The sequence below is a fragment of the Bos mutus genome, chromosome 22, assembly GCF_027580195.1.
Source record: "Bos mutus isolate GX-2022 chromosome 22, NWIPB_WYAK_1.1, whole genome shotgun sequence".
NCBI classification, from domain to species: domain Eukaryota; kingdom Metazoa; phylum Chordata; class Mammalia; order Artiodactyla; family Bovidae; genus Bos; species Bos mutus.
The window spans coordinates 59,628,890-59,641,355 of NC_091638.1; the positions used below are offsets into that span (position 1 = coordinate 59,628,890).

Consider the following 12,466-nt stretch of genomic DNA (forward strand, 5'->3'; position numbering starts at 1 on the left):
GCTGGGCTGCCTGACAGCGGCGGCCACACCTGGGCTCCACCCACGTCCTCGGGGGCTTGGCTGCCCCTCCCAGAGGCACCTGCAAGCTGCACTTCCAGGCTGAGGGGAACAAGGAGGCCGTGGGACGCCGAATCTGGGGGGCGGGGGATCAGGAGGACTGGGCACCAAGACGTGTCTTCCAGCCTTGAAAGCTGCTCGGGGAAACACCACGGAGGAGCTGAAAATAGGCAAATCCTCGTACAAGAGCAGACACGGCCAAGTTTAGCCAGAGCTGTGAACCCAGGGAGGCAGGCAGATCACCTCTTTTCTCTCCTGGAAAGTCACTGCTTTGGCTAACACCACAAACTTGCAGAAAAAAAGGAAAACCGAGTGACGAGGGCTGGCACCTGAGCCCACATCTTCAAACGCTTTAAAAGTTAAGCCCGGTAATCTTGACGCGGACGCGAAAGGGGTGGCATATACATTTGACCCCTTGCTTCAAACAGAAACCCTCCCATATGGCTTTTAATTGGAAGGCGGTTGTTTTGCTTTCGCAACACTCTTTAACCTCTGCCATTGTACGTACAAGGCTGCAAACCATATTTCCATTGATTAAAAAAAAATGAAAAATAAACGTTCAAAGAAACAATATTTTTCTTTTTAAGGAAAAAAAAAAGACAGCAAGCAGCTATTTTCTGGAGGGGTCAGCGCTTAAAGGCATACATGGGAAGCCACCCTGGCTGCGGCTTATGGTTTATTTTGTCTCGGAAAAGCCCGAGGTCATTCTAACTCCGCTGACCTGTTACCCCACAGGGATGTGTCCACCCAGGACCGCGAGCAAACACCGCCCTCTTGTGCCCGAAAAGGCCCGAGTCGGCAGGGAGACGGGGACACAGCCACCCAGCGCCACCTCTCCACGGCCCAGACGCGGTCAGGAAAGGGTGATACGCATGTGTCACCGGGGAGCTTGCTCCAGCGTCCCCTTCCGGGACAGACGGCGAGGTAAGAGGAAGACGGAGAGACTCGGCTGACGAAACCAGACCCAAAATAACTGCCTCTTATCTTTCCTAGAAAAGAGTCATTCCTCGAAGAGAAACTTCATCGGTTTCCATGGCAGGTTTTCTTCTTATCTACTTTTAAGAACTTTTAGAAATGACTAATGAATCTGCAAAACAAGTGTAGAGTACTTCTTTTTATCTAAGAAATATTTGCCAGGAAAATATTCCACTTGATTCCAGGGGGAGAAATAAACAGGTATGGGGACCCCAGTTGCTGCTTCTCAGAGGAACCCCCAGAGCTCAGTCAGGGTTCTTCTTCCTGATGGGCCCCGACCTGCAGGGTGACCTGCACCCTGGGGTCCAGGCTCCGTGCCCAGAAGACCACCCCGGCATCTCGAGAGAGCCTCGGGGGTGTAAACCACTGACCCTCAGCTCAGGACCCGACGGGAGCAGAGGCCAAAGCCCAGCCCAGCGGGAGGCCAGCCTGCCGGTGGGAGCCCATGAGGAAAGCCCTGGGCTTCTCAGGCTGTCTGCAGCTCTGCTCTGCACCACAAGCTGCCCATATGCTGCACCCACACGCACCCTTCCAGCCAACCATCACGCCAAACTCATTTTGGGGGAAAGTGAAAAAGAAAGTGAAAGTCGCTCAGTCGTGTCAGACTCTTTGTGACCCCATGGACTATATATAGTCCATGCAATTTTCCAGGCCAGAATACTGGAGTGGGTAGCCTTTTCCTTCTCCAGCAGATTTTCCCAACCCAGGGACTGAACCCAGGTCTCCTGCGTTGCAGGCGGATTCTTCACCAGCTGAGCCCCCAGGGAGCCCACTTTAGGGGAAGAAAGTGCAAAGTCTGCCCCCAGCGCACCCCCTTCAGCCCAGTGGGCACCCGGAGGGAAGGACAGGGGCGCCGGCGACTTCAGCTCCTCCAGTCCCTGCCTGCAATGCCCAGCGCTCAGCTCGCAGTCCAGCGTTAGTAGCAGACCTCAGTCCTGGTGTCCCAGTGTCCTGGCTGCTGTCCAGCTCAGGTGAGCCAGGAGTACCTGTCGCTTCCCGTCTCCCCATGGTCCTGCCCTCCTCCCTGGGAAGAAAAGGGGGTCCAGGGCCAGACGCAGGACTCGGCGCATGCAGCTGGCGGGGCCCCCTCCTGGCCTCTGATCGGGACCACAGGACACGCACTGCCTCGTCCTCCGGCAAACCTGGGAGGGACACAGGCTCCAGACAGTCTCATCTGTCCAGACCGGCCAGCCCGCAGCAGGCTCCTGCTGTGGACACTGGCACTGAGAGTCAGCCAGACCAGCCTCTGACACGCAGGGCAGCCTCAGGACCCGCCTGCCTACTGCTCCATCTCCACGTGTCTTGCTTGCTCCTCCCCGCACGCTCACAGAGCACAGCACTGCCCCCACAGCGGACACTGAGCTCCAGTCTGTCCTGCTCACCCACGCAAACCCTGCTCCGAGCGTGCGTGTATGGCTCAGGGTTTGCAGAATGAATGAATGAGTAAATGCATCAGTTGCCTTTCCTTCCTCAAAGTCTGATCGTAAGGAATCAGGTCAGCTGGCCAGATCTTCAGGGTACTATGAATCCTGGGAGGAGAGAAAGCAAGCCATGGGGGCGGGCCGGGGGCTCCAACAGCCCCCAGGCTCCTGCAAAGAGCAGCTGCCAGGACGCAGGAGGAACCATCAGGACAGAGGTGGGCAGAGTCCGCCTCAAACGCCGGGGCCCCCAACGCCATGGCTAAGGCGCCACACACTCCTGGGGTCTGGGGCCCTCCTGTGGGGAGCACGGGGAGAACTCGATGGAGACCTGGCAGGCCCCGCGCCCAGCCCAGCCCCTCTCCCCAGAAGGGTGCAGTCACAGGCGCGCCCAGCCAGGGTGTGGGGTCCCGGCTCACATCCAGCCTCCTGGGTTCCTGAGGACCTGCTGCTCCAGGAAGGTCACCGGGGAGAACTCGGGCCCCAGGCTGGACTTCCAGGGGCAGGAACTGCTTTTGGTCCTGCTGCCGACAAGAGCTGGCCTAGGTGGGTCACCACGGGAAGCCACCACGTTGGCCCGCCCCGGAGGCCCCCCACCTCCACAGCTACTGCAGGACCCCACGGGGCCCACAGGCTCGCATTATGTTCATTTCCCCATCCCCGAGCTCGGGGGCAAGTTCAGAAGTCCTCGTCCTGTTGCAGATCAGGTCTGAATTAATACCCTTCCTCCAGAGAACTCCAGTAGCAAAGTGGAAACAGACGCGCCAGACAATGGCCTTTGAGAGCCCCAGCAGGGACGGCTGGGGACAATGCAGCCCCAGGCTCTCCAAGAAACCTTAGGGTTAAAGGTTCATAGAGGCAGAAGAATTACCAAAGTACAAGTTTGTTCAAATTTCCTCCGGCAGATTTAAACAACCAGGGTCAAGCTGAAGATCGCCGACGAAAAACCTATGAGACAACCCAGCCCCTTTGAACTGCGTGGAGAAAGGAAAATATACGGTGTGGGAGGGATCTGTGTTGTAGCTTTTAAAAATGTTCTTGAAAAGGTCACCCTGTTAACTCCAGAGCGCCATGCTGAAGGATGCCTGAGAGGGCCTCCCTAAGACAACAGGCTGCGGGCCCTCACCGTGTGCGGCGAGCTGCACGGGGTCGCCGCGGCCCCGGCCGCGGCCCCGGCCCCGGCCCCGGCGTGCTGACCCTCTGTGGGCCATGAAATTAACCATCAGCACAGCAGAAATCTGCTCCGAGTTAAACTACTTTGCTACACAAAGTGGCCTGAAAATGAAATATGAGGATTGAATTTCCACTGAAAGATTAACTCGTCTGACCTCCAGGCAGGTCTGCTCCGCAGTGAACCCTGTGTGGCCGAGGGCTCCCAGCCCCGCGGGAGGCAGGGTGCGGGCTGCCGGTGGAGGGGCCGGCCTGCTCACCCGCGCGCCCGCGGCCCTGCTCTGCGCCTGCGCGGAGGCCCTGCCCTTGGTCCTGGAGTCGGATGACGGCAGGACCCCCGCCTCGGAGGCATGGGGCGCAGTGAACGCACTGACCACGGAGGGGAGAACACGGGGTCTGGGGCCCAGCGGGTGGGTCAGGCCCTCCCCCCGGCCAGCGTGGGGACGGGGAGGCTGCCCAGAGATGTGGTAGAGCCAGAGAGACCCCGGTCTCTCTGTCCAGAGACGGGCAAGCAGCTCGTTAAGCCTGGGGTCCTGGGAAACGCAGACACACTGGCCCCTCAGGAAGGGCCCTGTCAGCCTATTGCCGAGTCTGGCCTTTACACCAACAGAGAGAAAATGAAAACCTTTTAGGCAGTGAAATAAAATAAGCGTATTAGCCATTCAGAGAGAGTCCTCTGCTTGGGCGAGGAAGCCAGCTTGCAGAGGGGCTGGGACCTGAGACGCTGCAGGCGGTGCTCACCGAGCGTGGGGTGGACGGAGGCCTGTCCGGGCAGTGGCCGTGCTGGGCAGAAGGCAGGGGGCGCGCTGCTGAGGATGCCAGGGGAGGAGCGGGGGGGCAGGGGTCACGGGAGCGCCCCCCGCCCCGCTGTGGAGAATCGGGGCGCTGCTCAGTGTGAAGGGGCCACTAGAGTCTGGCGGACAGGGAGTCCGCAGTCGCCTACGGCTCCTGGCTGTCACTGCGCTGTGCTGCGAGGGGACATGCCAGCATCCCTGAGCGGCCTGCTGGCAGTGCTGGGCACACCCCGTACCGGCTCTCCAAACACGCCCAGTGCAGCCAACAGGGGCCAGCCCTCCCCGCCCAGCTGACGCCGCTGGGGACCCCAGCATCCTCCCAGCCTCCTGTGCTCTGCCCGCCCGTGGACCCCAGAGGTGCTTGGGGAAAGCAGCCCTACTTACGGAAAGTCTTTTTCCTCTGGGGCAGAAGCTCTGAGGACCACCTCCAAACAGATCACATTTCAGAGAGCAGGGAACACCGGGGTCACACACACAGGAGGGTCTCGGGTGCCCAGGGCAGGGGGCTCTGAAATTCCCCTGGAAGTGACCCCAGCAGAGTAAGCACCGCCCTGCCGCACAGCCGGGAGGCAGACAGCCTTCATCCCAACATCAAGTGACAGAGGCTGAGCCCCCCATTCCAGGAGGTATACGCCACCAAGTGACCCCAAGTGGCAAAGGATGGGGCCCTGCGTCCAGGGGGCCCAGCAGGTCAGCGCTGGTATTTCCCAGTACTAACTCTAAAAGGGAACAGTCGGGTTTATCTGCAGGTAGCACCTGTGCGTGCCAGCAAATAGACGTCCTCGGGAAGTAGGTTAGAGACAAAGGAAGCGATCGCAGTCTACTTGAAGCCCCGAGACACAGAGGCATCATCCTAGCACGAGATACGGCAGAGGGAAACTCAACTTCTCTCTCAACAGCAAAACTTGTTTCTTCTCCTGCCAAGAGAGGATCACCGCGTCAGCTAGGTCCCCCTCCCCAGCAGCCTCGGCCACTTCAAAGCAGCAGGAGCCTAATTACAAGAAAATAAAGACCCAATTAACAACACACAGAACTCCAATAATCCAGGGAGAATGGAGGCACAAGTCTGTGCTTTTGACAAACTGACTTATGTACAAACTGCTGCTCAGGAGCCGGGCTCCCCCCAGAGCAGTGTGGGCTGAGGCCTACACATGGCCAGGAGCCGCTCTGACCGAGCAGCACACAGCCTCCTTTCGGGGGCGACCCTCAGTGTGGAGGGAAACCCCAGGCTTGGGGCCGGTTTGCAGGACGCAGTGAGACGACCGGGGCCTGGAAGAGCGCCCGTGTGGATGGGAGAACCTCCCAGGGCCTCCCCGACAGGAGGTGCCCCAGGCTCCAGAGCTCGGGCCCCATGGACTCTGCACTCGAGTGCACACTCACTCGCACATGTTACTTGAAAGCTCCTGGTTTTGACATGCTGGTGATGAATTTTTATGAAAAAAGACTTTAACACAGGGGCCATCAAAACATACCTGCACAAGACCCCGGTGTGGGGTGGGACCCTCCACGGGGAGGACAGATGGGAAGAGCCTCTTCCTGCTGGTGTTAAGGACGGGGCGGGCAGGTCCCAGAGGAGGACAGGGGCCTAAGGGCCTTCCAGAAGCTCGCAAACGGCACTTCCAGACACCCCTCACCCCTCACCGCCTGAATAATGTCGGGCACACATAATCCTCTCAAACTACGTCCACTTAATTCAACTCACTTATTTGTTTACCTCAAATATTACTGAGTAAAGACAATCCAGAGAAGGGGAGAAAATATTTGCCAATCAGATACCTAATAAAGGATTGGTATCCACAATACATAAAGACCCTTACAACTCAATAACAAAAGCCAAACGAGCCATCTGAAAAAAGGGGCTCAGGATCTGGATACACAGCTCTCCAGAGAAAATGGAACCAGCGAACATCTGGGAAACCAAGTTGAGGTGTCCATGAGCTCTCAGCGCACACCCACCAGGATGACTACGGTCCAAAAGCCAGGCAGTCATGAGTGTTGGTGGGGCCGTGGAAAAACCAGACGCCCACACGCTGCTGGAGAGAAAGCCCAGCGGAGCAGCTGCTGCGGGAGATGGGCGGCAGCTCGTCGAGAAGCAGACAGAGTTGCCCTCTGACCCAGCAACTCCACTCCTACGTATAAACCCAAGAGAGTGAAAACATGCGTCCACACAACTTCTGAACGCAAATGTCCACAGTGGAGTTTCTCATCATCGTCCAAAAGTGAAAACAGTACAAATGCTCTTCACCTGATGACTGGGTTTTAAAAGGCGGTGTATCCGTATAACGGGCACTACTCAGCCGTGAAAAGGAGGGGGGCAGGCTTAACAGGCACAGCTTTGCTTTGGTAAGAAGAAGGAGCTCTGGAGATGGAAGCTACTGAACTGCAGACTTAAAAATGGTTACAACGGTACATTTTATGTAAAATGTATCTTACCACAATTAAAAACAAAAATGCATTTTAAAAACAGGAATGAGGCATCCTGCACACTATGAGATGGATGAGCCCTGGAAGCAGCGCGCTTGGTGGGAGAAGCCAGACACGAAAGGCCACGGCACGTGGATTCATTTGTACCAAACTCCAGAACGGGCACATGGACAGAGACGCTGGGCAGGCGAGAGGCTTCCAGGCCTGGTCAGGGACGGGGTGGGGACCGCGTGGCTCGGCCTGTCAGGGAAGGGGTGTGGACCGCGTGGCTCGGCCTGTCAGGGATGGGGTAGGGACCGCCATGGCTCGGCCTGGGTTAGGGAGGGGGTAGGGACTGCCGTGGGTCGGCCTGGGTCAGGGAGGGGGTGTGGACCGCCATGGCTCAGCCTGGGTCAGAGAAGGGGTGGGGACCCCTATGGCTATGTGGATCTTCTCACACTGATGCAGCTCAGGCTGTGGCACTGACTACACAGCTCTGGGAACAGGCTAAAGATGCTTAAATGTGCATCTGAAACGGGCAGATTTTATGGTATGTGAATTACATCTCAGAACAAATGTTTAACAAAACAGCCTTGACAGTCCATGCTGCCTGGCCCAAGAGCCACCCAGAGGCCTCCAGGCTCATGGGAACAGCAGGTGGAAGGCCTCCTGGTCCCCTTGGATCCCCAGAGCTCCAGAGACTGTTCTCCCCATCACCTCCCACAGCACGGCCTCAAAGGCCTGCTGGTCAGAGGGAGCCTCAGGCCCAGCCTGGCCCAGGACCGGCCAATGCAAGGACAAGCGTGCAGGGAACAGGTCTCAGGGCCTGGGACTGGCTGGCTCCTGGGACGCCTGCCCAAATCTTATTCCAACCTGGATGGAGTGAATCTGAGGCTAAGTGAGAAGTTTTAAAGCAATTAATTTTAAAAGATCACAGCTTTACCAAAAGCTCTGGCTATGGTTTCCTCCTGACTTTGATTATAACCTTCCAGCAAAACATTCGCCTCGCCAAAGCAAGTCTGCATTATTTCCTATTCTTGGCGTGACTAGAAAGTATTCTTTGATTTAACGTTTGATATGTTTTGTTCTCAAGGGCAAGCCCCATGAGAAGAAAGATGTCCCCGCAGCACGAGATACGCCTACCTGCTTCCACTTTTTGTCCTGGTTGGTTCCCGCTCAAGTGTTCTGAATTCATTTAAACTCCAGGCCGCGTCTCTGACGTTACACGGCTCCCACACTGTCACCCAAAACCCAGCAAAGTCACCCGCTGGCCAGCGGCTGCTGCTGCAGGCGGAGCTTGACTTGGGTCTCCTAGAGACGCCGAGGGCTCTGGGCTTGGAAGAAGGGGTCCTACCCAGCACCGAGGAGCAGGGGACGAAAGCCAACAGATTCTAGGAGCCAAAGGAGTTAGAGCGGAGGGAGCGCCTCCACTCGTTTCGTCGCCCTTAAACGCGCCTCAGCGTTTGAGGACAAGCGTAAGATGCCATAACTCAACACGACGAATTTCTAGACAGATCCATTGAAAGACTAGGGGTAGAGAAAACAAGAAGTGTCTTTTTTGCTTGGTTGGTTTTGCATGAAGAAAACACTTGAATTCCTGGAGTGGCCAGGCCCCCGTGTGCTACCTCTGCTTGTGCCACGCAGCCTGCTCGGCGCTAAATGCAGACAGCCAACGAGCAGAGTCAAAACCTGGGGGAAAACGCACGGTCATTCACACACAGGCCTTCTCATGGGACCAAAGAGCATCGCAGACAGACTGCAGGCGTACTCCTGGAGAGAAGGGCGGAAGGCACTGTGCTGCTCCATGGGGCCCGTGAGCTCAGAGACGCGGAAGGACAGAGAACGGAAGAAGCTTCAGTGTCAGAACGAAAGCTCCCCCGCCCAGGCTGCGGAGACAGGCTCCGGGGGCTGCCCACTGCCCTCCAAGGCTAGGACCCCAGCCACACGTGTAAGGCTGTGACAGCTCAGTAGCTCTGGCCAGGCAGGCCCAGAGTGGGGCAAGCCTGGCGGAAGCACCGCTGAAGCGGGGGCATGGGGGGCCGGCGATCAGGCCGACGGCCGGGCACAGAGCGGCCGTTCATTACCCACAGGCACAGGAGACCAGGGCGACACTACGCTGTTAATCCCAGCAGCCACAGATGACTACAGATGGCCGAGCCCAGCCGCCAGCATTTGTCAGACCTCCTCCTTCCTGCCAGGGCAAGAGCAAGGGCGGGTGCAGTCCCTCACCCCCACTCAAGCCCCATCACTGAATCTTGGCGAAGTTCTAACTCTGAAAGATTTATACTCTACAATGGATCAGAGGAAAGTACTGCCCAGAAACACCACCACAGGGGCCAGGGTGGACAGGCACCTGTCCACTCACACCGAGAGAGCCAGTGCTCCGGGGGCTGGTCAGCACGGCTCGGAATGAGCTCTGCCCCTCTGACCCGTGTTCTGCTCACTCTCTGCTCCACTGTCAGTCCGCAGGGGAGGACACCGTGCTGGTGACCTGTCACCACCCCTGACAGCCTCGGGGCTGGCACATGGCTTCATTCATTCGGAACTCATCGGGTGCCTCGCACAGGCCTGGCTCTGGTCATGGCACTGAGAACACACTGGGGAGCCAGACGCTATTCCCGCTCGCTCCCACGGAGGACAGAGGCCTCGACAAGCAAGCACATCAAACGCATCGGACGGCGCATCAGACGGCACACAGGGCTCGCAGGGAACAACGGGACACGAGGAAGGGGGAGCGCAGAGAGCCAGGGACACCAGGCCAGTAGGTCCGAGGGGACCTATCCAGGGAGGTGACACTCACGCTGAGGCTTCAGTGAGGAGGGTCAGACGGTGCGAGAGGAGGGACAGCAGACGCAGGACTGGCCCGTCCAAAAAGGAGCAGGCCAGTGTGCCGGGAGGCGGTGCGAGAGGAGGGGACAGCAGACGCAGGACTGGCCCGTCCAAAAAGGAGCAGGCCAGTGTGCCGGGAGGCGGTGCGAGAGGAGGAACAGCAGATGCAGGACTGGCCCGTCCAAAAAGGAGCAGGCCAGTGTGTCGGGAGGCCGGGAGACAGGGACGAGGCTCGCGGTGGGCAGAGGCAGACCAAGGTTCTCACGAGGGCAACGAGCAACCTCAGGACAGTTTTGAGGCTGAGAGTGGACCTGATCTAATGAACATCCATCCCTCATGTGACGCATGAGCCGAGGGAGGAGGAGAGGGCAGAGAGGAAGGACAAGGTCCAGGACGCAGGATTCTGGGGACAGAAGCCAGGACTCAGCCTCCGGAGCCGTCTCGAGAAGACCAAGACGTGCGAAGCCTCTGGGTCATGAGGATAACGCAGGGATTCACAGACCCAGGTCACGGGCAGCAGAGCGGCTTCCCACCCCTGTCCAGGGAACTGCAGTTTCCTCGGCGGAAGGCTGGGGCTGCACTCCCCCAACACACCCCTTCACTCAGCATTGCTGCACAGACACCGGTTTGTAGCCACAGGCTGGCAGACCCTCGAATGCCGTTCCCTTCCTCTCAAAAGAAAAAGCCACGTTTTCCTCACCTCCCCGAGGGGAAGGCGGGCATCTGATCTATTGAAGGAAGAAGAGCAGCAGCCTGGGGCCCATCGCCTCCACGTGCTCAGGTCTTGCATTAACACCCATAACAAGTGCCTCCACTTCCTCTCCTGAAAACAGGAAACTCTCAGACTGCCCGCAGCACGGACCAGTCGGGAGGCGACAAGCTAGAATTATTTGACACTCATCATACAGCTGGGGCCCCCTGTGCCCAGGGACGCCGTCCGCCAGCAGGCCAGTGAAGCCATCTGAACCATCCGTGCTCCCACATGTACCCGTGGGCCCAGGGAGTGCCGTCAGAAGGAACAAGAGGAGAAGACAGGCGGGCGATACCAGGGTCCTGGTCCACAGAGAGAAGGAGAGTCTCTGAGCCACACTCCCTTTATGCCATGTGCCTGCGTTAAAGGACCGTCTTTCTACATAAAAGGAACATGTTTTAAAGCCCTGTCCGTGGAGTCCAGTACACTGAAATGGGTGTGAAAAGGCAATTCCCCAGAGGTACTCTAGCGACTTCCTCTGGAGGGACGGGAGGGGTGAGTAGGGGCCTTCTACCTGGTCTTCGACGTTCTATTTCTTCAGGAGTAGAATGCATACTCATGTACTACATGTACTGTTAAAATTAATGAAACGGTACATCACAGGAGGGCATCTGAGAAGTACCCACCAAGACCCTCTGCCCAGGCGTGTCAGTTCTAGGGGCTCTCCTTACAGGCACACAAGCACACCCACCAAAGACGTCTGCTCTAGAAAACCCACTGAAGAAGCATCGGGAGCAAAAACGGTAAAGGACATAAATGTCCATCATTAAGACATTAAGAAAATGGTGGTGCCAGTGTACAACGGATTTCCACGTGATGTTGAAAAGCAATGATGTATTGTGGTGTGTGTGTGCTTAGCTGCTCAGTCGTGTCCGACTCTGAGACCCCACCGACTGTAGCCCCCCAGCTTCCTCTGTCCGCGGGATTCTCCAGGCAAGAACTCTGGAGTGGGTGCTGCTTCACTATAGGGGCGGCAGCTTGGCGTATCCAGTGAAACAGTGCATGTGGTGTTACCACCTTGTTTACAAAAACAAGAAAAGGAAGAACAAGGGCAGGAGGAGTCGACGTATACACAGGCGCCGTGTCTCCACGCGGAGCCCGGAAGCGGCGCGGGAGGGGGCGGCGGCCGACTCCCGGGACGGGCGACGGGGACCAGGGGACAGCGAGCGGACGCCTTGCGGGCACCGTGCGGGTCTCTGAGCTTCCCCAACTTGTGCTGCGAACGAGTGGCAAGGGTGTCACGCACACACGCGGTAAGAAGACCTACAGCGCTCGGCGTCGGCGGGGCGGCCCCTCCCGCCCCCGGCCCCCTGCCCGCGGCCGCGCTCACCGCCGATGATGGTCCGGATGAGGGACGCGTGGCCCGGGCAGTCGACCAGCGTGACCTGCAGCCGCGGCTCGGGCTCGGGCTCGGGCCCCGCCCCCGGCGCCGGCCGCAGGTGCGCGGGCAGCGGCACCGAGAAGCAGGAGAAGCCCAGGTCGAGCGTGATGCCGCGCTCGCGGCTCTGCGGCTGCTTGTCGAAGGCGGCGGTGGAGGCCGTGGTGCTGAGCGCGCGCGCCAGCGCCGTCTTGCCGCTGTCGATGTGGCCCAGGACGCCCACGTTCACGTTCACCCGCCGGCCCGCCATGCCGCCGCCGGTCCTCCCGCTAAGCCGGCCCGGCCGCCGCCCGCGCCCGGCTCGCGCGTTCCGCCGCCGAAGCTTCCGGTCCCGGTCCGCCCGCCGGGGCGTCGGGGAGCCGGGGCCGCCGAAGCGCCAGACTGAAAGCAAAAGGAACGTCCCGCGCCGGGCCCGCGGCCCCCACGCCCTGGCCGTGCCGCCCACAGGAAAGGGGTGGCCCCCGGTCAGCGGCACGGACCACACTTCCAAATGCCTGCCTGGGCCCGGCAGGTGGCTCTCCGGAGAGATGGGCAGGGTTTAAAGTGCCCAGAGGGGTACTGCACGGACGGGCTGCCACTGCTCAGCTTCAGCCAAGCATAGCGGCTGGGACTACCAGCCCCGCCTGTCAAGAGTGTTTCTGTATGAAATTCAGGAACATTTGCCTGGTGAACCCCTGATGCTTGGGGATGT

The 12,466-nt window shown here is 58.8% G+C and overlaps 1 protein-coding gene across 1 annotated transcript in view; it reads right to left on the reverse strand.

The window, feature by feature from the left end:
* Positions 1–12,240, reverse strand: part of EEFSEC (eukaryotic elongation factor, selenocysteine-tRNA specific) — a 110,033-nt gene extending 97,793 nt beyond the window's left edge. The window contains exon 1 of the mRNA XM_070358866.1: positions 11,728–12,240. Within this exon, the coding sequence (XP_070214967.1) occupies positions 11,728–12,025 (298 nt within the window). The 5' untranslated portion in view covers positions 12,026–12,240. The remainder of the gene's footprint in view (positions 1–11,727) is intronic.
* Between the last annotated feature and the right edge of the window lie 226 nt (positions 12,241–12,466).